Genomic DNA, 26,727 nt, shown 5'->3' with positions numbered 1-26,727 from the left:
TTCTGGTGGGCTATAGTGATGCTCACTTAGAATTTTAAATTCTACACAGATCACATCATGACTGGGCTATATTCAGAAACTGGGAAGACACTTAATTTCAGATAAGGATATATTTTTAAAATAAGGTTTTAAAATGAAAATATATTTCTTTTCGAGATCACTTATATAAGCTTAATTTAAAATATGCTTAAGCTATAAGAAAAACAGTCATTTTTAGGAAATTTGTGTGTTATCTTTTTTTAGATGTTTTTAAAAAGAGGTTAAGAAAAGATGAGGGAGGGCTTCCCTGGTGGTCCAATGGTTAAGAATCTGCCTTGCAATGCAAGGGAACCAGTTCAATCCCTGGTCCTAGAAGATCCCACATGCTGTGGGGCAACTAAGCCCATGTGTCACAACTACTGAAGCCCATGCACCTCAAGCCTGTGCTCCACAACAAGAGAAGCCACCACAATGAAAAGCCCAAGCATCACAACTAGAGAGTGAGCTCCCACTCAACACAACAAGGCCCACACACAGCAACAAAGACCCAGCACAGCCAAAAATAAAATAAAATTTTTAAAAAGGAGTAAAAAGACAAAGATCATAAGAAAAAAAAAGAACAGACCAAGGACCCAAAATGTGTGATTTTCTGAAGTAGAGATTTACTTACAGATTAAATTGACAAACACAATCTATCCTCTAAAAGTTAGTACTCAAAGAGATACCTGACAGTAATTTGTATTTCTAAAAGTATATGCTAGTCACAAAATAAGACATATTCTATGATTCCACCTATATAAAGGTCAAAAACAGGCAAAACTAATCTATGGTGAATAGAAACCACAGAACAAAAAAACAGTCTAGGAAAAGTGGATACTGACTAGCAGGGGTGTGAGGAGGTCTCTGGAAGTACTAGTTATTACATGGATATGTACACATATAAACATCTATTGACCTGTACACCTAAGGTTTATGCATTCCACTGTATGTAAGTTATACCTCAAAAAACAAATGCCATTCAGACATAAAAAGGAATGCAATACTGATACCTGCTACAACATGGACGAACCTTGAAAAAATGCTAAGTGAAAGAACCAGCCACAAAAGACCTCTTATTATATGATTCCATTTATCTGCAATGTTCAGAATTGGAAAATTCATAGATAGGAAATAAATTACTGGTTACAATGGGCTGGAAGGGTTGGGGAGAAATGGAGAGTGACTGCTAACGGGTACAGGGTTTCTCTCTAGAGTAATGAAAATGTACTAAAATGTATTATGATGATGGCTACACAGCTCTGTGAACATTCTAAGAAACTTTGAATTGCACACTCTAAGTGTGTGTGTGAATTATAATGGTATAAGAATTATCACAATGAAGCTGTTTATATAAATAAATGCTTATATATAAAATATATGAAAGAAGTAGAAAAAATTATGCTTATTAACATTAGTACATGCAGATGAAAGACAGCCTTACTGTGTTTTCTGAAATAATTCAAATGTCCAACAACTGATGAATGGATAAACAAAGTAGTATGTCTATATGGATTCATTTTTAAAAAGGAATGAAGTACTGATAAGCACTATCACCTGGATGGACCTTGAAAACATTGTGCCAAATAAAAGAAGCCAGACATAAAAAAGGCCACATATTGTGTGATTATACCAAATGTCTGTAACAGGCAAATCCCTAGAGAGAGAAAGTAGATTAGCGGTTGCCAGGGTATAGAGGGAGGGGAGAATGAGGGAATGATTGCTAATGGGTATGGGATTTCTTTCCCTGGTAGTAAAAATATTCTGGAATTAGACAGTGGTGATTTAGTGTAAAAAACCACTGTGAATTTTTAGTGTTAAAAACCACTGAATTGTACACTTTAAAATGATTAAAATGGTGAACTTTGGGCTCCCCCGATGTCTCAGAAGGTAAAGAATCTGCCTACAATCAGAAGACACGGGTTCGATCCCTGGGTTGGGAAGATCCCCAAAGGAGAAAATAGCAACCCACTCCAGTATTCTTGCCCGAAAAATCCCATGGACAAGAGGAGTCTGGAGGGCTACAATCCAAAGGATGGCAAAGAGTTGGATACAACTGAGTGACTAAGCATAGCACAAAATGGTGAACTTTATGCTATGTGACTTTTACCTTAATTTTAAAAGGTACATTAAGTATTCTATCTTTCATAACTCTGTTTCTTCAGTCCCCCTTGTAGAAGGCAATGCAGCTGTCCCTTCTGGCTAGAGTTTGTGCTGAATCGATTCCTCCTAAGTATAGAGAATGAAACCTAAGGTTCTTCAGCTACAGCAGATCAGAAAAACCTTTAACTGTCTAGAGCTGCCTCCAGTTAGAATGAGTAGTATTTAAAAAACAAACCGACAAACAAAAAACACCCTATTATTCTTTCAGGAAAGTGTCACTAAAAGCTAAAGTTTATAAAAGTAGGACCAAGTATTTCTTTCTACCTATGTTCTCCTAAAACAAATCTCCTTTATTTTAACCTCAAATGAATCCTATAGAATATTACAGCTTTCAAGTCTTCTGATTCTCTGGTAGCAAAGTACAAATGAAAGGGCAAGCCTTTAGGACCTGAAAATCGTTAGGTCTAAATTCCAGCCCTATCACTTAATAGCAGTGAAATCATGGCAAGCTTCTAAAGCTTTCATCTATAAAATGGAAGACAGTAATACCTGCTCCACAAGTTTGTTATGAGGATTAAATAAAATAGCATATGCAAAGTAACTAGTATAAGTGTTTCACATACAAGTAGTCACTCAACAAGTCTACAACATTAGCTCATTCTCTCTTCCATGTTATGGAACACAGGTTTCTTTATGCCAACAAAATTAACTAATCTGTATTAATCTAAGAGGTTAGCTTCTAAATGTTATATACAATTTCTAAGTCTATGCAAATTATAACTAACAGTGCGTGCTAAATCTCTTCAGTCATGTCCAACTCTTTGTGACCCTAGGGACTGTAGCCCACCAGGTTCCTCTGTCCATGGGATTCTCCAGGCAAGAATACTGGACTGAGTTGCATGCCCTCTTCCAGGGGATCTTCCTGACCCAGGAATCAAATCCGTGTCTCTTATGTCTTCTACACTGGCAGATGGGTTCTTAACCACTAGCCCCACCTGGGAAGTCCATAACTAATAGTATACACTGCATGCATGCATGCTGAATCACTTCAGTTGTGTCCGACTCTTTTCAACCCTATGGACCACAGTCCACCAGGCTCCTCTGTCTATGGGATTCTCCAAGCAAGAATACTGGAGTGGGTTACCATTTTTTCCTCCAAGGTATCTTCCCAACTCAGGGATCAAACCCGTGTCTCATGTCTCCTGCATTGTCAAGCAGATTCTTTGCCACTAGGGCCACCTGGGAAGCCCAACAGTATATACTACTACAGTATAATACTATAACTAATAATATTATAACTAAAAATTAAAACTTACAATGATCATCATTATCTTCCAAATTATGAAAGAACTTCTAAATGCAATACTGCTTTCATAAAAACTCTCCTGACTGTTGTTGTTTTTTAGTGGCTAAGTCATGTCCAACTCTTTCGCAACCCCACGGACTGTAGCCCACCAGGCTCCTTTGTCCATGGATTTCCCAGGCAAGAATACTGGAGTGGGTTGCCATTTCCTTCTCCAGGGAATCTTCTGACCCAGGGATCAAACCCATGTCTCCTGCTTGGCAGGTGGATTCTTTATCATTGAGCCACACAGGAAGCACAAATTCTTTATACTTAAAGACAAACTAGCCATAAAGTTATCCTTTAATTTTTCCTCCTTAATTCTTTTCTCTCTTTTATATCCATTCTATCATGACATACAAACCCAGCTACCAAATACTTGGTGACACATCCTATTCCTTTCCCTGCTCTCAAGGAAAGCACTTTTTTTTAAAGCTAGCTGAGATTTGAGTTACAGAGCTCTATACTATGTTCACATCTCTCAAAGGGAAGGTCTTATTTAACACTCCCAGTAACCACTGCCATGCAGGCACAGTGTTAAGTATGTCATAAAATCTTGTTTGTTCAACCCAAATATCAACTAATGAGAGGATAAATAAAATGTAGTGTGTGATATACAATGGAATATTACTTGTCAATAAAAACAAATTCAGTACTGAATATGCCACATTAATGAATCGTGAAAACACATTCAGTAAAAGAAGCCAGCCACAAAAGACCAGCTATTATGTACTGCCATTTGCCTGCAATGTCCAGAATAGGCAAATCTATAAGAATAACGTAGATTAGTGGTTTCTAGAGGTGAGAACTCGGGAAGAAATGGGGAGTGACTGTTAATGGGTATGGGGTTTATTTTAGGGATAAGAATATTCTAAAATTGGTTGTGGTGATGGTAGCACAACTCTATGAATATATTAAAAACCATTGAGTTGTACAGTTTACATGATCTCAGTAAAGAAAAAAAGAAAAAAATCTTGTTTTTTCTACAGAGTTCAAAGAGATTAAGAGATAGAAAGCATATGTGTACAGCAGAGATTACATACAAGTTTATTTAGCAGACACTCCTCATTAGAGTCAGTCCAGCCTGTTGGGTGAGTGAATCTTTGCTCATTAGCCCTTGATAAATAGCCAGTGTATACCAGAGAGGAATGTGAAATAGGTAGCAAGCCATTTCTGATTTGTGACATGAATATATGAAGCAGAGTAACTAAAAACACTGAGATTCCTCAGATTCTAAAAACCAAGAGATTTAACTCTTCTCAGAGCCCATTCCACTAAGAATCATCTTCTTAGGTCTATTCCTGGCTCCGGTGATCAGCTCAGAGTATTACCTTCTTGGTTATAGCCTGTCCCTACTACAAGTGAGAATGCTGAATTTGTGCCTACCACCATCTCCTTAACCTGAATTCTCTAAGAAACATTCAGAAATTAACAATGCCCTGTTTTGTGGACTGCTGAGTCATTTTCTGAGTTTACCTGCTGTGGTATAAAGAATAATGTTCTCCTAAGGATGTGTACATTTTATGTTCTTGAACCTGTGACTATGCTATCTTACATGGCAACATGGGCTTTGCAAATGTGATTAAAGGATTTTGAGATATGTTGTCCTGGAATAGCTAAGTACGCCCATCCAATGTAATCACAAGTCTTTACAAGTGAAAGAAAGAGGCAGGAGATTCACAAGGAGATGTGATGACAGAAGCAGTGGTCAGAGTGTTGTGACTGCTAGCTGGTCCCCTGAGCAAAGCAATATGGGCAACCTCCAGAAGCTGGAAAATATAAGCAAACAGTTTTCCCCTAGAACCTCCAGCCCTACCAACACTTGACTTTGGCTTTCTGAGACCCATTTCAGACTTCTAATCCCCAAAACTATAAGATAATACATCTGTATTGTTTTAGACCATTCATTAAATTTGTGGTAATTTGTTACAGAGAAACAGGAAATGAATACACTTGCCCTTAGCATCATCATTAACATCAGTCCTGGAGCATAAACCTCCCATTTGTGAAGTCCAGTTGCTTTTACTGCTCAAGATAGTGTATTGGCTTGGAATAACAGTTATTCCAAGCCAATACACTATCTTGTCAGACTGAGCGACTTCACTTTCACTTTTCACTTTCATGCATTGGAGAAGTAAATGGCAACCCACTCCAGTGTTCTTGCCTGGAGAATCCCAGGGACGGGGGAGCCTGGTGGGCTGCTGTCTATGGGGTCGCACAGAGTCAGACACGACTGAAGTGACTTAGCAGCAGCAGCATGTCAGAGTAGAAATGTTTTTCCTTCTGGGTTATGAAGTTCCAAAAGTAACCAGTGGAAACTGCAGTTTAATCAATGGCTAGTGGTTAATACAGGTACAAAAAATACAGAAACATGTAATTCTGTTACTGGGATTTTAAAACATGGATTTCATAGTAACACTGTGTACCCATAATAACTCCAATTATCTATAAATATACTTTGATATGCTTTCCAGGGGAAGCTTCAGGAAGGGTACCAACCTGAAACAGGATGAAGAGTTTGGAAAGCAGTCTTTCATCAAATGTTTGTAAGAGGTTAGGAAATACAAAGATAACACTTCAGAGATAAAGGAACATGAGGTAGGCAGTAGAAGAAAAAGGTTCTCATTTAAGATATAACTAGTAATGGAGTGGAGCAGTGATATGACAGAAAAGACAATAAGACACAGAAAACTAAACAAGAGATGATACCAAGATCAGATCACTGCCTGGAGCTGCAATTTCTCTATTTCATTAGTTTGTAAAGTTCTTACAACTGAACTGTGAATTATAATCTGCATAAGATTTCCAGCAACTGTTGGAAAGTCACTATTCACACTTACTATTCATTCTTTCCATTATTTAAGAAGACTTGATAAGAAGTAATGTTGATATCATCAATGTTATATCACTTTCTACCTTCCCCTTGCAAGGTTAAGAGTTCAACAAAGAAATCTCTTCCTTACTTACAATTGCACAGCGTGGCATTTTTAAAGGAATTCCATCTTCTTCTGTCGCCCCATTGGGTCCAGGTGTCTCTTTCCTCCTCTTCCTTGTGTTGACTTTGGCTGAATTCTGTGCATCCATCTTCTTTTAACTGGTCATAGAAAGTGAAAAGAATTTTTTTCTCACTGGGGAGAAAATTTCTCAATGACAAGGAAAAGCACACACTTCACAAAGATGAACCAAATGCATCTAGTAAAAAAGAGCAAAGTGTCACAAAAACCAGGCTCTAGTATAAACACTGAAATGCCTCTCTGTGGAACAATGGCCACAATTAATCACCTGGACCTTGGAAATTACCGCACAAACAATACTATTTATTTCATACCGATTGCATGCAAAACACTGGAAGAACCTGACTGAGAAACTTAGTTATACAGACTTTCATTACCCTTACATCACATCCCTAGGACACCTAGAGGTCTGACAGGTGCAAGGAAATGTAAAAGGTATGTCTTTGATACAGATGGAGAAAAGAGTCTTTTTTTAAAAAAGAAAAAAAGAGGGCCATCAGCAATTACTAGTTAACAAAGTCTGGATTTCTTAACTCTAAATGTTCTGTATATTTCAAAGACTACTTGTCCAGAGTTAGAGGTATGAATATTGTAGAGTAAGTATACTTGTGAGCTTCTCTAGTAGCTCAGCAGTAAATAATCTGCCTGCTAATGCAGGAGACTCGGGTTTGATCCTTGGTTTGGGAAGATGCCTAGAAAAGGAAATGGCAACCCACCCCAGTATTCCTGACTGGAAAATCCCAGGATAGCTGAGCCTGGCAAGCTGTTATAGCCCAGGGGGTCTCAGAGTCAGAAACAACTTAGCAACTAAACAACAAACATACTTGTAACTTTTAAATGTCTTTCCTTTTTAAATACTCATTTCCCCTTCCTCTTTCAGAGTCTTAGCACCTTAAACTTGTTCACAATCCCCAACTACTAAAACCCCATCCAGGCTTCTTCCCCCAAGGAAAATTTATTTATTGTTGTCTCATTTAGAAGAAAGCATTTAGCAACTATTACAGAAAAGTTCTGAATATTTGATGTTTTATGTTTAGGTGACATAATTTTCACAAATAAATTTATTTCTTGATAATGATAAAGTTTTAGGTATCAGCCAGGAACTGGAGAGAGAGGAACTTCAATGATCCTGTCACCTCTGTCCAAGATACAATGACAGATGGAAAAAAGATCCTCAGAACAGAAGTGGTAAACAAAACAAAATACTAGACAGAATGAGGACTTTCTACCCTGTCTCTCTGCCTCTAATAAGCCCTCCTGAATAAGATATTTATCTAAACAGTTGCAATCGTGCCTTACTTTCTTTGCTCTGGCTAAATTCCAAAGAGCAATGTGACAAGATCTACAAGAAACCCAGAGACTGAAGGAGACACCTCATGAGTCATGGCGAACTATTAGCCTGATATGAAAAAAATGTCAGAGTCTAAAGTGAAAGATGAATACCACACAGAAACTTCCTTTCATTGCATATTCAAATTCAAATGTCCTTTCATCACAAATTAAAATAAAAAGTGGCCTGCTAAGAACGCCTGATCAATCAATTAATGACCATTTCTAATTTGCAAACAAGATTTTGCTGCAAATATCTGTTAAATTCTCAGAGTAGGCAGACAAAATCCATTATGAGAAATATAATCAGCAAATGGTGTCAGGTAGCTCAAAGATCAGGCAGTCAATAATATTGAGCGTGTATTGTGTACAAGGTATTATAATTTTTACAGTAAAAGCTATTTTCTCAAGAAGACTTCTTCAATCAATGTGAGGATGCCATGTTTATGATACAAAAATGCTCCTTAAGATTCTAAAACCACTGGGGGAAATTTTGTTTGGGAACAGGAGTTTACACAGTTTCAAACTCTCTCTCCATCAGTGACTTATTAATTACAAAGTAAAGCGAGTTACCTTTAAAGTGAAAAAAAAAACCTCTTACCTAAATAATTACAGCTAATTAACGTCACCAATAATGCTTCCTGATACAAGGCACCAGGGTCATATTATCTGCCAAAAACACATAACCTATATGTGTTTATGAGGAACAATTAGACAAACCTCAACTAAAAGACGTTCTACAAAACAAGCCTGTATTCTTCAAAAAAATGTCAATCATGAAAAATAATGAAAGGCTGAAGGACTGTTCCAGGTTGAAAGACCAAAGAAATGACAACTAAATGTAATGCATAATTCTAGATTGGAGGAGAAATCGTTATAAAAGATAGTTATTAGGACAACCAGTAAAATTAAAATATGGGTTGTATCAGAAAATAGTAAGTATCAATGTTAAAATAAACTTCCTGAGGTTGATAATTACACTGTTACATAAAAGACTGTCCTTTTTTTTAATGCTGAAGTATCTAGGGACAAAGGGTTATGATCTCTAATTGCTGCAACTTATCCTTAGCAAAAAAAAGAAACTTCCTTAGCAAACAAAGAAAAGAATTTATATTACATACAAAAAGGTAAAGCAAATATGGCAAAATTTCATCAATGTATAAAGCTGCGTGAGCGCGTGCTCAGTCGCTTCAGTTGTGTCTGACTCTTTGCAATCCTATGGACTGTAGCCCACCAGGCTCCTCTGTCCACGAGATTCTCCAGGCAAGAATACCGGAGTGGGTTACCATTCCCTCCTCCAGGGGATGTTCCCCACCCAGGGATCTTCCCCACGTCTCCTGCGTCTCCAGCACTGCAGGTGGATTCTTTACCACTGAGCCACCAGGGAAGCCCAAATGAAACTGAGTGGGTCATAAACGGCTTCATTTTAATATTCCTTTTTTGAAAGTTTTACTTTTCTTTTTCAAGATAAAAAGTTTACTTTTAAACATGTTTGGGGATTTGCCTGGTGGTCCAGTGCTTAAGAATCTGCCTTCCAATGGAAGGGAAGAGGGTTTGATCCCTGGCTGGGGAACTAAGATCGCACATGCCATTGGGCAACTGAGCTGGAGCAGCCAACTACTAAGCCCAAGGGCCTCAACAAGAGAAGCCCACAGACTGCAATGAAGACCCCACATGCCACAACTAAGACCTAATACAAGCCTAATAAATGTATTTTTTAAAAATGTCCAATAATCATTTTCTACACAGACAGGCCCTCATCAAAGGTTGTCTTTCAGATCTCTAAAAATAGATTCTCTCTCCTTCCTAACTCTGAATCAGTGTAGATGATACATATATTCTAAGAAGTATGTGTTAGCAATCTAAATGTGTTGCAAGGAGGTAATATAGTAACAATCATAATAATAACTATTTTTCTTCAATATTACCAGTGACAGACACCGTGATGGATACTTTATATACATTATTCTTATTTAACCCATATAACCTGAGAAGCAGGTATTTTTAGTTTCAATATACAAGTGAGAAAACTAAGGATCAGGCAGGTTAAGCAACCTATCCGGAGGTCACACAGCTAGTAAGTGGGAAAACCAGAATGCTATCTCCCAGAAATCCACAAATTTTTAGTAAAAGAAACTCTCATCATTACTGCTGCTTCTTCCTTCAATTAAGAACATTCTTTCCACAGCATAGGTTCCTTAAGTTTTTGCAAGCTTAAGTCAGACCAGCCTAAATGAACAGTGAAATAAAAAGGTCAGATACTGCAAGTAGCAAGGTCCAAGTACCAATCAAATAGAACTGACATGGTTATTGGCCTGATTCCAAAGCTGCCTGATTTGCCAGCTGTATAGATCTTTCCTGTCGGAAAAGTTTTACTAGGATTTCCTAATAAGCTTTCAACTTAAGCAATAAAAAAATTCTTTATTTCTCTGTTCCTCTCTCTTCTGACATTACAAATAGGTGGCGTTTAAGTCAGCTGTACTTTTCATTCATGATACAAAGTAGAGTTTTTTAAAGATGCCATAATAAATCAAGGGGATAAATGTCATACTATATTCTCACCAGCTACTTTCCATGACTTCAAGTTAAAATTCCTTAAAGTTTAATAGAATAATACTTAACACATCCAAAGACGTGTTTATAGGAACTTCTCAGAAGTCTTTGCTCTGTGTATGCAGGGGTCGGGGGCGGAGGGGATATGTGGGCTATATTTTCAGCTTTACTGAATGACATATAATTGACATACAATAAATGTATACTTAAAGTGTGTAATTTAATGAGTTTTAACATTATACCCTTGTGAAATCATCAAAATTAAGATAAACATATCATTTACTCTCGTTTCCTCATACCACTTTATAATCCATCTCTCCCTCCCCACTCTGATTTTGCTTTGCTTTTTGTTTGTTTTGTTTACGTTGTGGTAAATATACATAACATAAATTCTGCTTTGCTTTTAACTGCTTAATTCTTGAAGTACTGAACCATCTTGTATGATTCAGCTTAACCAGCCAAACACATGGTAGATATCATCATATTAGAAAGAAGCAAAGGAGGTAAATACTGCCATTGTGATTTTAGAGTTTTCAAAAATTTCTGTTGTTTAAGACATTCAGTCTTTTTTGGTTGCCTTTTGATTGCGCTGGGTTTTTGTTGCTGCGCAAGGGCTTTCTCCAGTTGTGGTAAGCAGGCTTCTCATTGTGGTGGCTTCTCTTGTTGTAGAGCAAGGGCTCTAGAGCGCGTGGGCTCAGCGGTTGTGGCACACAGGCTTAGCTGTCCTGAGTGCAGCATGTGGAATCTTCCTGGACCAGGGATCGAACCCATGTCCCCTGCACTGGCGGGTGGATTCATAACCAATGGACCACCAGGGAAGTTCTAAAGATATTTTAAAGTCAAACTGATATCTGGGGTCACTACATACTGTGACACTGAATCTATTCCACTAGATTAAAAAAATCACACATAAAATATCAGAGAGAGAACTTGAGGCAGGAGAAAGGATATCTGACTAGCTATTTAAAGCTAATGTAAAATTTATGAACAGAGTAAGAATCAAGGCAACCATTAGTATTAGTATTGACACATTACAAAGCGCATTGGTAAATAACAGTAATACTAACATATTTTACCTGTATTTCAGTTGAGCAAATACATTCTTCAATAAAATCTCTCCATCTGCCTTATATAAACACTTCTAACCAAATGTCTAAGGCAGTGTTTCTCAATAGTTTTTTTAGTCACGTTCCATTTTGAGAAAAGTAAAAATCTTAAACCATACACTGTTTGCATACTGTAGTGATTAAAAGGAGATGAGACCCTAAAATCATATTATGTAAGGATGAAGTCCATTTCTACCACTTACTAGCCATGAAAATTTAGGCAAATTCTTTATCTCTCCAAGTCTCAGTTTCATCATCTAACAAGTTAGGTTTAAAAGGAATAATCTTGGAGAAGGAAATGGCAACCCATCCCAATTTCTTGCCTGGAAAAGTCCATGGACAGCGGAGCCTGGCGGGCTGCAGTCCATGGGGTCACATGACTGAGCATGTGTGCACGAGGGTGGAGGGAGATGGGTTGGTAGCAATAAAGTGGTAAAACTAAAAAAAAAAAAAAAAAGTGGCAGTCTTGAACACAAAACCTAAGGATCATAGCCATCACTGGAACCTGGTGTAGGAGTTGGCATTGGCAGACCTGCTTTGAATAAAGTTGTCTTAAGAGCACCAAAAAAAAAAAGGAATAATCTATGTAAAGCCTTAGCTCAATGTCTGTGTATACAGTATGTGCTTGTAACATCAGTTCAGTTCAGTCACTCAGTCGTGTCCGACTCCTTGCGACCCCAGGCACTGCAGCACACCAGGCCTCCCTGTCCATCACCAACTCCGAGAGTTCACCCAAACCCATGTTCATTGAGTCGGTGATGCCATCCAACCATCTCATCCTCTGTCGTCCCCTTCTCCTCCTGTCCTCAATCTTTCCCAGCATCAGGGTCTTTTCAAATGAGTCAGCTCTTCACATCAGGTGGCCAAAGTATTGGAGTTTCAGCTTCAACATCAGTCCTTCCAATGAACACCCAGGACTGATCTTTAGGATGGACTGCTTGGATTTCCTTGCAGTCCAAGGGACTCTCAAGAGTCTTTACCAACACCACAGTTCAAAACCATCAATTTTTCGGCGCTCAGCTTTCTTCACACTCCAACTTTCACATCAATACATAACCACTGGAAAAACCATAGCCTTGACTAGACGGACCTTTGTTAACAAAGTAATGTCTCTGCTTTTTAATATACTGTCTAGGTTGGTCATAACTTTCCTTCCAAGGAGTAAGCGTCTTTTAATTTCATAGCTGCAATCACCATCTGCAGTGATTTTAGAGCCCAGAAAAATAAAGTCAGCCACTGTTTCTACTGTTTCCCCATCCATTTGCCATGAAGTGATGGGACCAGATGCCATGATCTTAGTTTTCTGAATGTTGAGCTTTAAGCCAACTTTTTCACTCTCCTCTTTCGCTTTCATCAAGAAGCTCTTTAGTTCTTCACTTTCTGCCATAAGGGTGGTGTCATCTGCATATCTGAGGTTATTGTTATTTCTCCCAGCAATCTTGATTCCAGCTTGTGCTTCCTCCAGCCCAGCATTTCTCATGATGTACTCTGCATATAAGTTAAATAAGCAGGGTGACAATATACAGCCTTGACATACTCCTTTTCCTATTTGGAACCAGTCTGTTGGTCCATGTCCAGTTCTAACTGTTGCTTCCTGACCTGCATACAGGTTTCTCAAGAGGCAGGTCAGGTGGTCTGGTATTCCCATCTCTTTCAGAATTTTCCACAGTGTATTGTGATCCACACAGTCAAAGGCTTTTGCACAGTCAATAAAGCAGAAATAGATATTTTTCTGGAACTCTCTTGCTTTTTCGATGATCCAGCGGATATTGGCAATTTGATCTCTGGCTCCTCTGCCTTTTCTAAAACCAGCTTAAACATCTGGAAGTTCACAGTTCACGTATTGCTGAAGCCTGGCTTGGAGAATTTTGAGCATTACTTTGTAAACATCAGCTACTGTTATTATTTCATATAGTAGTAGTTGCCATCATCTGCCTTTGTCTATTTCCTATGTATCCTCTATAGCCAAAAGATTTTGTCAAGTTTTCCTCCATGATTACAACTGTAAAAAGTGTACTTTTCATGTAAAATTATGATAAAACATGAGGTATGCTCGCTGCATCTTCCCCATTCTATCCCTACCCCATTAAAGAATCATTGTTGTAGCAAGAACTCTTCTAGAGTCTGATGTAAAGCAATGATGAAGAAAAAAAATATTATTACTACTACCGTCAGCATTTATATAACATCTGTATGTCAAAAATTTTTTTAAATATTAAAACTCTCTTAACATTCACAACCCTCTTACATGTATTATTTTTATCATTACTGAAACTGAGGTGCAGAAAATAAGTCACACAACTAGTAAGTGGTGCTAGGAATCAAATTCAGTCAGCCTGGCTGCAGACTACATACTCTTAACCACTATAGTATATGGTAAAATATGACACTGTTTTTACTATACAAGAAGGTACCTAATACCTATCTCTAAATATCTGAATGCCTGTCATGTTGGATACGGCAGACGTGACACTCTAGATAATAGAAAATGAATCACTAGTTGAAAGATGCAGAGACACAAATTTTAACTAAACATAATAAAACACTTTTGAGGAATGAGAGTATCTGAAAAGGGACTAGGTGACCTTAAGAGGCATTTCATTTTAGCATACCAGGTCATTCAAGTAAAGATTGTACAGAAATATATTTATTCATTTTATTGGTCATAATCCTGTTAAGTCTTTTTTAAAATTTTTTTATTGAAGGATAATCACTTTACAAAAGTCCATCTTGTTGATCTGTTTATTCTAATCTGTTAAAATAATTTCAAACTGTGACTGCCATCTATCACTTTGCATTAACAATTTTATGTAATCTATAAACTTGAAAAACATGGTTTTTCTGTCTCCATCCACATTAGTACTGAAAATACTGATCAGAATAGATGTCACCATATACCAAGGTAACACACCACTAGAAACCTTTCTCCTTATTGAGATCCACTCGTAATACTCTACATTAGTACAACATAAAACATACGAGAGTTTATCTTTAGAAAACAGAATAAAAAATATATTTAGCATTCTTAATATTACAGTATTCAATCAGATGTAGACCTCTTTCATCATACTATTACATAATCCACATTTCTCTATCACTGTCCCAAAGATGATGATGATAATAGTGATGATAAAAATTATAACCAATGTGGGCTTCCCAGGTGGCGCTAGTTGTAAGGAACTTGCCTGCCAATGTAGGAGACCTAAGAGACATGGGTTCGATCCCTGGGTTGGGAAAATCCCCTAGAGAAGGGAATGGCAACACACTCCAGTATTCTTGCTTGGAGAATCCCATGGGCCGAGGAGCCTGGAGGGATACGGTCCATGGGTCACAAAGAGTAGGATATGACTGAAGCGACTTAGCATGCATGCATGCAAAACTAACACAGAGTACTTCCTATGTGCCAGAAAGTTATAAACTTTTTGCATATATTATATATTTTTAAAATATTTTTTATTTATTTAGTTGTAGTACATAGAATCTTTGATCTCCGCTGCAGCATGTGGGATCTCTTAGTTGTGGCATATGAACTCTTAGTTGCAGCACGTGGGATCTAGTTCCCTGATCATGGATCAAACCTGGGCCAGCTCCATTAGGAGCATGAAGTCTAAGCCACTGGACCACCAGGGAAGTCCTAAACCTTCTGTATATATTAAATAACAACAATCTTATGAGGTAGATAATATTATTAACTCTATTTTGCAGATGAAGAAACTGAGGCACAACTGGGTTAAATGACTTGACTGAGATGACACGTCTGGGACAGGGCAAAAACAGGATTTGAACTGAGGCATTCTGGCTCTAGATCCGTGCACTTAATGACAACATTATGTTACCTAGTGTATAAAATGGTCATACCTGAATTTAAACAAAACCACTTCTTCCACCCTGGCCATGCAGTACACTGTGCCAGGCAGGGATTTAATTTCATCTTTCATAAAGACTGAACTCCTTCTTACTGGGCATATCACTGGACAGACTACTTAGGTTTTGATTTGGGCTAGAGTAGAAGAGTAGAGTATTCACTAGACCAAGAATCATATCACATATAAGGGGAGTTAATTCTAGCTGCTCCCAGGGACTTCCTGGCGGTCCAGTGGTTAGGATTCATGCTTCTGCTGCAGGGGGCACAGGTTCGATCCCTGGTCAGGGAACTAAAATCCCACAAATTGTGTGGCCTGGCCAAAAAAAAAAAAAAAATTAGCCAAAAAAATATTTTTTTAGCTCCTCCTTGTACTTGTACCTTAACTCTAAGTTAAGGTGAATGCATTGACACTAAGAGATTCTTCATGAGATTAAGGAACTTTCTAATACTTAATTTCTAAGTTATGGTAAGGATCAAATGAGAGATTCGAAAACAAACTCCCTAATGTTGTTTGTCTTTCCACTGTGCAATCTCCTGCTCTGGACAGGGACCATTTTCATTTGGAGAGTCAGTATCATTTGGCTTGTGTGATCTTCACCCTTCATACCATCAGATACCACATGCCTAACCTGAACCAATTAGCACATCACTCTCCCAGGCCACAGACTGGGGAAGAGGGGGATAGGAAAGGCACTGATAGGTGACTTAAGATAGTCCAATCAGAGTGAATCCCAGGACTTGTCAGATGGAAATGCTTGGACAAAGATTTGTGAATTTAAACCTGGAGACACGCTCTTTCCCGGCTGGAACGATGGAGGGTGCAGAAGAGAAGAAAAAGAAGGTTCCTGCTGTGCCAGAAACCCTTAAGAAAAAGCGAAAGAATTTCACAGAGCTTAAGATCAAGCGCCTAAGAAAGAAGTTTGCCCAAAAGATGCTTCGAAAGGCAAGGAGGAAGCTTATTTATGAAAAAGCTAAGCATTACCACAAGGAATACAGGCAGATGTACAGAACTGAAATTCGAATGGCTAGGATGGCACAAAAAGCTGGCAACTTCTATGTACCCGCGGAACCCAAATTGGCATTTGTCATCAGGATCAGAGGTATCAACGGTGTGAGCCCAAAGGTTCGAAAGGTGCTGCAGCTCCTTCGCCTCCAGCAGATCTTCAATAACACCTTTGTGAAGCTCAACAAGGCATCAATTAACATGCTGAGAATTGTGGAGCCATACATTGCATGGGGGTACCCAAATCTGAAGTCTGTAAATGAACTGATCTACAAGCGTGGTTATGGCAAAATCAACAAAAAGCGAATTGCCCTGACAGACAACGCATTGATTGCTCGATCTCTTGGGAAATACGGAATCATCTGCATGGAGGATCTGATTCATGAGATCTATACCGTTGGAAAACATTTCAAAGAGGCAAACAACTTCCTGTGGCCCTTTAAATTGTCTTCTCCATGAGGTGGAATGAAGAAAAAGACCACCCATTTTGTAGAAGGTGGAGATGCTGGCAACAGGGAAGACCAGATCAACAGGCTTATTAGAAGGATGAACTAAGATATCTATCAGGATTATTTTTGTAATCTGGTCCATTAATAAACAATTGAAACAAACAAACAAAAAAACCTGGAGACACGACCCTAGGAACCATCTATGACAATCTAGTGGTCATCCTATAACCAGGAAGAGTCCTTCTCAAAGTAGACAACACAGAGAAAGCAATAATGATGATGGAGAGGAGCCAGATCCTGAATTGCCTAATGCTGCCATCTAATGCACTTCCCTTTTTGCTGAAACTCAGGTAAGTTGGGTTTCTTATCACTTAGAACCACAAAATCATAATTGATGCATCCGATACCTGGCAATGAGCCCTAGCACACAGCAGATGCTCAATAACTATTTGAATAAATTTAACTAAAAAAAAAAACTCCTTTGAAATTTTTAAAAACACTACACATCTTAGTATTTTGTTTTGATGGAAAGATGTCAACTACTTGTCAATTTAGAAGTGTATCAAAGATGGTAAAATAAAGCTCTCATCCTGTCAAAAGTACTTTTCCTTATCTGCTTACATATAGTTCTTTTATTTCCCAAAGATGACTTTTGTGTCCTATGCTGTATTTTACACTATACTTTAAACTGAACATTATGCATCAGACAAACTGAAGTCTAAAGATCCTTTGGATTTAGAACAAATACAACTAATATTTTTTGTTTTATAGTGTAAAATACGTCTGTATAATTCCACTTTTTTAGGAGGCAAGAAAACACCAAGACCCCAGACATTCCATAATAAGCCTAAAAGAATTTAGAAATTATAAAGAGATTAACTCTCACGCCTTTCCTCTGGAACTATTACTAAAGCTATTTTTAAACTTTGACTTTATAGGTCGCCCATGTTTTTCATTTTTCACTGGCTCTCTTAGATCATGTTCCTCATATCTACTAACTTACACACCTTGAAAGTATATAGAAAAATTAATAACCAGTGCCTAAACTGATGAAAAAAATTACCCCCAGTTTCGCTAAAGTTCCAACAGACAGCTGCCAGAACATATCGAATTTGCCAGAACATACTGAGAAAAGGTATGTGAGAGGATGAGAGTGTACTGAGGGTAGCAAATACATTCTGGCTTTTCTGTTCATTATACTGAAAACTATACTTTACCTAAAACTTTTATAAAACTATATAAACTATATAAAACTTTTATAGCTTTACCTAAAACTATACCACCTTCATTATACTTACAACTGCCCAGTAATCACTGAATATCTCCAACAATGAGGAACAATACTTCCCAAACTCTCTGTTTATGATAACTGCCCCTTTGTAATCAACTAATGCTATTCAAGTAAAATGAGTGATGTCCCCAGAAAAGGAGGAGACTTTAAATATCTACATTCCAGAGTGAAAACACACGCACACACACAGTGGCTGCCTTAATATCTACTTGACAGTGGGTAGTAGGGCTGGGGAAAGATGGCACCTCCTCAGAGCCAATACAGTTACAAGAGCAAAATGAGGATGGGGAGCAGGAGATTGCCTAATAATTTGCAGACAGATCCTGGTTTCCAGCCACAGCACCCACATTAATTAAGCTGAGTCAGAATGAAAACAGCTGGAGACAAAATACAGTGCCTCCCTATTGAGCCCATCAGGGTGGGCCAAAACCTCCTATTTCCTTAGCTGTTTATCCTTCCCAAAAGTTTCTATGTCAAAAGAAGCTGTAACAAAAAGAGGAAAATAGAGCTGGTATTTAGAATGCAACATTTGTAATTTTTCCAACACTGCTACATATTCAGTCCCAGATATGTCACTTCATCTTAGTCACTCAAATTCCCCATTCAAACACAGAATCTAAATATAGACATAAATACCCACACTACCACCACCCTGGCTAGTAAGTGCCTTAGTGTCTTCAAACTGCTTTCAAGATATAGAATGTAGTATCTGCTCCTGTGATTTTTACCCAGATTCACAAAATCTGGCTCCATTTCTGCTGACTCACCTCCCAGTACACACTGCTAGCCTTGTTCTTCAGTGTTCCAGTAGATGCCTGCTTGGAGAGATCAACTCTGCTATTAAGGAAGCACACAAAAGAAGTGGAAATGTGTGTCAGCGGGAAGGGGTGGCAGGACGGAGATATGGAGGATAAATCTAATCAAGTGTTTTTCCAACATGAATGTCTTGAAGGAGACAATATCTGGGTGCTGGTATTCACATGCTAGTGTTTTAAAGATGAAAGTCTCCTAGAAGTGCAGTTTTAGAAACTCCTACTCAATTCCCTTCTATTCTACTCCGTTATTGCTGGTAGATTTACTAAGCACCCCAGGGTGAAAGAGGAGATGGACACTGCTTCTTAAGCTATGCAACAACCTAAATAGTAGAAGCTGCAATCATATAAACTCTTCAAGTTTCAAAAATCTAACTCAAATTTGACTGAGTACTACAGGAACTATCTGAGTGAAAAAAAAAAAAAAGGAGACAAGAATTTTTCCTTTGCCTTCTACTCCTGCTTCCCCTCATCCCTGGGCCTACAATAATTTCCCTCAAAACAACCCTATACTCAGGATGAGATGGTTGGATGGCATCATCGACTTAATGGACATGAGTTTGAGCAAACTCTGGGAAATAGTGAAGGACAGGGAAGGCTGGCACACTGCAGTCCATGTGGTCACAAAGAGTCAGACACAACTCAGTGACTGAACAATAACAGCAATTTTCTACTGGCATACTATGCCCAGTTCCAAAGCTAAATGAGCAAGCATACTTCATATTTGTTATCTTTATCTGCTTCTACTACTGTGGAGTTTAATAAAGTAGTGCTCTAAGAGGCAAGCTCTATGAACTTCTAGGTTAAAGTGAATCAAATATTGTTGGCATTAATCATGTCATTTGCTGTACATTAGGCCTTCCCACAGATAACAGTGCAGCCACATCACCCTTTGTGTAAAGATCTTTGAAGCTTGAGGGAGTATATATCTAGCCCACAGTGGGAGGAAGGGCTGGATTCAAGAACCAGCAGAATTCCTACAGCAAGGGTCAGCAAACTACAGCTTACAAGTCAAAAATGGCCCAGAGTCTGTTTTTATAATTAAAGTTTTTCTGAAACACAGCCATGTTCATTCACTTATGTACTGCCTATGGCCATTTTTGTGCTACAACTGCAGAGTTGAGTAGTTGCAACAGAGACTGTATGACCCGCAGAGCTGAGTATTTACTATCAGGCCCTTTACCTAAGAAGTTTGCCAACTCTATTCGAAATGAAAACAAGATCAGTTTTATTAATAACTTGGTAGCAAACTGTACCTAGATTATGTAAACAGTTCCAATGTGGAGGACAGTGCTAGAAATAGAATTATTTCAAGAAACTGTACCATAACTTTATTTAAAACAAACAATTTATTTGGCTGCACCAGATCTTAGTTGCAGTATGTGGGATCTAGTTCTCTGATCAGGGATCAAACCTGGGACCCCTGAATTAGGGAGCTTGGAGTCTTAGCCAGGGAAGTCCTCGCATATAACTTTCTGATACAGGATTATGGCAATTTATGTCACTAACCATAAAATTAAAAGGTGCTTGCTCCTTGGAAGAATAGCTAACTTAGAGTATTAAAAGGCTGAGACATCACTTTGTCAAAAAGGTCTGTCTAGTCAAAGCAATGGTTTTTCCAGTAATCCTGTAGAGATGTTAGAATTGGATCATAAAGAAGGCTGAGCACTGAAAAATGCATGCTTTTGAATTGTGGTGCTGGAGAAGACTCTTGAGAGTCCCTTTAGACTACAGGGAGATCAAACCAGTCAATCCTAAAGGAAATCAACCCTGAATAGTCATTGGAAGGACTGATGATGAAGCTGAAGCTCCAATACTTTGGCCACCTGACGTGAGGAGCCGACTCACTGGAAAAGACCCTGATGCTCGGAAAGACTGAAGGCAGGGACAGAAGGGGGCAACAGTGGATGAGATGGTTAGATACCATCACTGACTCAATAGACATAAATTTGAGGAAACTCCAGGAGACAGTGGAAGACAAAGGAGCCTGGCATGCTAAAAAGTCCATGGGATCGCAAAGAGTCGGACATCACTTAGCGACTACAACAGTAACAAGGTCACTAACCAGTATATATCACTACACCACATAGAATAAGTCAAAAGAATGCCTGCTTTGGGAAATTCTAAATGTAAAGGTGATTTCACAACATTATCTGCACAGACAGATTAGTCTTAAGTCAGGGCTCAATGTTACTCCTCAATATTTAGGATCAGTAAATGGCCACATCTAAGATCTACGCTTTGAACTTGATCTCTCCCTCTAATTTCTCCAGAGAAACACTTATTCAACAAACACTGAGTGGGCACTTACTCTGTCAGACTCTGGGTTAGTCATGGACCAAAATAAAGTTTGTGCTTAGGCCTGACCACAGAGGGTTGGATTTCAGGACAGAGATTATCCTAAAAAACCAGAAACTTGTAACAGTTCTTACAGTTGAACAATGTGCTCTGCCACTATCCTACTGGAAGAATCAGTGTATAAACCCTCTGTTTAAATTTTGTTCTCCCTAAACTGGGTTACATCTCTAACGCAGGGTCTATGACAGATTCAGGGAATCTGGGATTTAGACTAAAAAAAGTATATCTTTATTTTCACTAGCCTCTGGCAAATCCACCATCTTTCAATTATGAATGTAAGCCACAACAGTAATAGTAGACTCAGTAAAATAGACTTTGTCACCAATAGATATCATAGATATTTTAATATAATATTACACTTGGTACAAATATCTTGAAATACTATTTAAACACATGATCATTTAAAAATTATCATAGTTATAAGACCCACTGATAGACAGCAAGCTTTATTTACTATGTTAAAAACTACATGTGCTATTTCACACATTTAAAAAATATTTTGATAACTACCTATCAATACAATTTGTTTTCTTTATAATTTATGTATTTTTTGCATATAAAAACATTAATCAAAAAAAGGAGTTCACAAGGTTTCACCACAATGCCAAAGTGTTCCATGGAACAAAAAAGATTAAGACTTAGGGGCCAAAAAAACAAACAAACAAACCAGAATCACCCAGTTTCTATTAAGTGCCATACACTCATTCTGTTCTCTAATATAGAACAAAGATTATAAATCACTATTTTTAGCAGCCTTCACTTCAAACTGGTTTGCAAATAGTTGTGAATGTGATATAACAGCGTAGCAAATCCATGGGTTCCCCTGACAGACATTCTAGTCCAAATGCAGAAAGCTTCAAACTAAACTTTCAACAAGAGAGTTACCAACAGAAAGGGAGGAAAAAAAGACAGAAAAACAAACAAATCTCCCTCCAATCCTGCTATATATCTATCTACTTATGTGATCTGCAAACAGGAAAATACAGGAAATTCACTTATTTATATTAATGAAGTATGTAAACAAACCTAACACAGTGCCAAATATATACTAGAGACTCACGGTTTGTTTTTTCTCCTTCTAGAATGGTGCCCTGGTATATACTGCAAAATAAAAGTATGTAAAAATGTATATTCCCTGAATTTACTGATTAAATTACAGAGGAAGGGAGTTAGAATTTAAATTTTGTCACAAACCATTCATAAACAATTAACAAATCATATGTCATACATGTGTTCAGGTACCTATTTGACAGGAATATTGTGAAAAGAAAAGTTTAGGACTAGAAACAGAAAGGTTTAAGCTTAGGAAAGAGAAAGTGCTAGAAGTTACTCTCTAGGCAGATAAGCAAGAAAGTTGAGCCCTGTTCTCACTCTCTTCTTCCTATTATTTTCTAATGTGACTTATGTAGACATAAGTAAAAGATGTAGAATCAGCCACAATCTTGAATAAAAAGGAGCTCTCACAGTCCAGTGATGATTGGGAAGTAGCCTGACTTTAGGATTTCTCTAACTGAAAAAATTCGCCCTAAATCATGACTTTTAGAAAAATTTATTCTTTCTAATCTATTTCAGGAGAACATAAATGTTAGTGTAAGAACTTCTGTTTGATTCAGTAGGAGGAATTATCTCTATTAGGAAAGTCAGAAGATCTGGCTTCAGATGAGAGTTATGCAAATACTGTGAAAGAAAAACATAAGAAAATTACAATTATTATTATTTTGTCCTTATCCATCATTATTATGCTTGCTTTTTCTATGAATACTTCATAAATTAATCAGAGTTTATAACACAAAGAGGCTATTCAGTTCCCAAGGGGAATCACGTCTAACCTACAGATTAGATAGCTCCACAGGAAAATCATGAATGAGGGCAGATGGTTAACAAACTCCATGAGATTGTATACTAAATGTGGTTAGCATGCATATTTTTCAGATTATTAAAGGACCATTTAACCAGAAGAACAGCTTTCTCTGCCACAATAAGGAAATCTAAAGCAAAAGAAAGCAATAATTCTTCCCATAGTCAGTGTTAACATCAGATAAAGTCACCAGGAATCCAAGGCTCTGACTAGATTCTCCTTATGGAATCGCATATCGAAAAAGGAGATCCCCAAGAAAAATAAAACCTCACCTGTTTATGAGAGAAGACATCATAGGCTGAGGAAGGAATAATGTTCTTTCTTAATCAATTAGGCCATTATATTTGTTTCCAAAAGGAATTTACAAAGCAGGTCAAATCAAAAAGAATCATTTCATTCAGCAAACACAAATAACCCCAGAGGCAGTGCTGCAGTCCCCAAGCCTGAACGTCTTCCCTTTGGTGATGAGTAACCTTTAAGTAGTATATTCTGTTCTAGGAACAAATTCTTGAGTAGTTCCTTTTAGTTATATAGAATGTAAGCCTAGTAAACATATAATATTCTAGAAACAGACAATTTTAGCTAAACAAAGGCTCTCCCTGGGACTTCCCTGGTGGTCCGGTGGCTAAGACTCCACACTCCCAATGCAGGGGGCTGGATCAGGGTACTAGATCACAGAAGCCAAACTAAAGATCCTACATACTACAAGGAAGATTGAAGATCCCTTGTGCTGCAACTAAGACTGGTGCTGCCAAAAAAAGGCTATCCCTCACCATTCTCAACTGATTCCTGTTTGAGTATCGTTCTGAAATCTCTTCCACTATGACAGTGTATATGTGTATAAAGGGTGGGAGTGACTATCAGGTAATCAGATAAATACAGTGTCTGGTAAGTTAAAACTGTCTCAAGCTTCTATTAGATATATTTTTTAAAAACACTAAGTGACACAATCAATAAGTAGCACCTTCTACAAAGGGCTGTAAAAGAAGAGGAAGTAGTGAAACTCACTTCAGTTTCATCTGCATCACTAACAGACCTGATGAAAGGGCATCAGTAGGAAATAAACCCATGCTAAAACATCAGTTGAATTATCCACAGCATGGTATCATTCCCAGTAGGCCAGTTTTGGCCTCCAAAGTACAAAAATCATTGAGCTGGATAGCTAAATACATTAAAGCTTCTCCTCTGTGACATTCTAGTCACCACTGTTGACCTCTCCAGGTCATCCTGTCTTCTCCATGATGATCATCTGTTCACCACAGATTACTGCACCAAATTTCATTCTCAACCAGTGCCTTTTTACTAGCAATTCTCTGTGTTTACAGAATCATTAAATATTAAGATTGAAAAGGACCCTGAAGGTCACTTTATTCTCAGCAGAATCTTTTCTGTCTCTATCTTCAGTTCCCTTTCTAAGCCTTGTTTCTACCCTCTTCAAAGCTTCCCCCTTACTCAGTGTCTATTCCTAACAGTTTTTCCCATCATAAAACCCTATATCCTCACTGCCTTTCTAAATATCACTGTCCCTATTTCAATATATAAGTACTGGTTCTCCCAACTGAGGACCTGAGTTTCAGTCTTCAGTTAAAACTACTCCAATTTTATTTGGGAAGCCTTCTTCAGTTAAGTCAATCTGGTGGAGGATGTGCCCCAGCCCCAGATCTTCCTAATTGCATCTTGGTATTTCCAAATAGTCCCCTCACTGTAGAATCATGACATTTTAGGCCAGAAGGAAAACTCAGAAATAATCTGGTCCAATGTTTTTCCAACTTTTTACTACATTTTAAGATACATGAAATTCATTTTGCATCATAACCTCACACATACATAACTGAAACAAGTTTCATGAAATAATACTATTATTATGTGAAAATTTCAGGTCTATTTCTTTTTTTTTTTTTTTGTAAATTTTAGGTTCCCTCCACTAAATGGACTACACAACCTAATAACAGGACAGAACCCACAATTTAGGAAACATTCATCTAATCCAAACTTCCCACTCACGGCGGAAGAAACTGTAGCTCAACGGTGAGGTAAGCCTCCCAGCCACAAGAAGTCTGTCCATCAAATTAAACTCAGGTCTGTCTAACTTTCTCCACCCAGTCACCACACCCCCTACTCAAACAAAACGCTACAGTACCCTGTCCACTCACTGATCCCACAGTCTTCTCCAACTCAGCCCCCTCAAAGTTACTGCTCCTTGATTAGAGTCCCCTCGCAGCTGTTGCTTCATGTTCCCTTAGGTCAGAGTCCTCTCACAGTTACTATCCATCGATCAGTCTCCTCCGAGTCGTTGGCCCTTGGTCACAGTTCCCCGCTGTCACTGCTTCATACTTCCTCGGTCATAATCCTAACACAGCCTCTGCCTCGTGTTCTCCGAGGTCAGAGCCCCTTAGTATTCACTTCTGCTGGGTCACAGACCCCTCGCAAGCAGCTACGTCTCAGCCACAGTCCCCTCGTTGTCAATGCCCCTGGGTCACAGTAGCCTCGGAGTCGTAGCCTCACACTCCCCTCGCTGTCACTGACCCACTCTTCTTTCAGTCACTCCTCCTGGCGGTCCCAGCACCACAGTTTCTCCTCTCAAACAGAGCCGCAAGGATATACACACACCCGGTCCTTACCTGCAGCTCACGTTTCCCCGGCCCCTGATCACTGTCCCGTCGAATTTCTTCAGAGCGCCGCGTCACTGACAAGGGAAATTGAGGAGGTTGCGGGGAGACGCCCGGGAAAGGCAGCTGACGGAAGCGCGGACCGGAAATCCCGCCTATTGCCCGCCCTCTTATCACTCCGACCACGACTTCTCTTCGAAAACCACCTCTGACACAGTGGTTCCGCCTCCATAGAGGCCCCAGGGGCCTCTATGAGCAGAACTCACCAAGAGCCAACAAAAAATGGCAAAGGGTCACTTACCTTGCTAAATTGGACTATGCGGTGAAGAAATGGGATGTACCTTGTAATAAGACAGGTCTGTGGCTTGTCACTCTTGCTTGCTGGCAGTCCGTCAAGAAGCGTTGACGTGGTGGCTCGCCTTTTGCCCAGCTCCGGGTTTAGTCCCTCCCAGGCGGACCTGTCCGCTTTAGTCCTTCCTGCTCTATCCCAGCGCCTGACGCGGTGCCAGGCACTCGTATACCAGCACATTCACAATGCAGATGGCCGCGACACCTTCCAACCTTGACACCCCCTACCTCCACACCATGGTCTGCAACTGCTTCACACAGCGCCAACCTTTCCCTACTGGGTGACGTGAAGAGACGCACGTCCGCCAACCAAGTCCTGTGAAAAGCCCTCTGTGTTCCGATTGTTTCTAACCCAGATTGGCTCACCAAGAGATGATCCCTAGGTATCAACTGGGGGCCATCTGAGCAGGAACAATTCTTGAATTGGTGGCCACTGGTAGGAAATCACACAGCAGGGTGACTGGTGAAAAGAAATGTTTTCCTTTGCTAGAAAGAAACTAGCAAACCTCTTTGGAGGAGTCCCTTGTAGATGGGCTTCCCTGGTGGCTGAGACAATAAAGAATTTGCCTGCAATGCAAGAGACCCAGGTTTCATCACTAGGTGGGGAAGATCCCCTGGAGAAGGGAATGGCAACCCACTTCAGTGTTATTGCCTGGGCAATTCCATGGACAG

General features: G+C 38.8%; 2 protein-coding genes across 5 annotated transcripts in view; one reads left to right on the top strand and one right to left on the bottom strand.

Moving 5' to 3' along the window:
* Positions 1 to 26,329, bottom strand: part of PCYT1A (phosphate cytidylyltransferase 1A, choline) — a 47,183-nt gene extending 20,854 nt beyond the window's left edge. Inside the window, exons 1-3 of one of the 4 annotated variants that reach the window (XM_043873952.1) lie at positions 26,009 to 26,329; positions 25,720 to 25,784; positions 6,428 to 6,554 (exon numbers count right to left, since the gene is read on the bottom strand). In XM_043873952.1, the coding sequence (XP_043729887.1) occupies positions 6,428 to 6,544 (117 nt within the window). In that variant the 5' untranslated portion in view covers positions 6,545 to 6,554; positions 25,720 to 25,784; positions 26,009 to 26,329. Of the gene's footprint in view, positions 1 to 6,427; positions 6,555 to 18,837; positions 18,861 to 25,719; positions 25,785 to 26,008 lie in introns of those variants that run through there. The other 3 variants (XM_043873953.1, XM_043873955.1, XM_043873956.1) reach the window with 3 other exon arrangements.
* Positions 16,139 to 16,841, top strand: LOC122675357 (60S ribosomal protein L7-like). Its single transcript, XM_043873958.1, has one exon. The coding sequence runs from the start codon at positions 16,139 to 16,141 to the stop codon at positions 16,787 to 16,789; it is 651 nt and encodes a 216-aa protein (XP_043729893.1). The 3' UTR covers positions 16,790 to 16,841.
* Positions 26,330 to 26,727: the final 398 nt, after the last annotated feature.

The sequence above is a fragment of the Cervus elaphus genome, chromosome 19, assembly GCF_910594005.1.
Source record: "Cervus elaphus chromosome 19, mCerEla1.1, whole genome shotgun sequence".
NCBI lineage: Eukaryota > Metazoa > Chordata > Mammalia > Artiodactyla > Cervidae > Cervus > Cervus elaphus.
Note: the sequence above shows the minus strand (reverse complement) of the source record. Positions and strands in the feature narration are given on the sequence as shown.

Bases quoted from the DNA above. Each gene is read 5' to 3' on its own strand.
- LOC122675357 (XM_043873958.1), top strand. From the start codon at position 16,139: ATGGAGGGTGCAGAAGAGAAGAAAAAGAAGGTTCCTGCTGTGCCAGAA.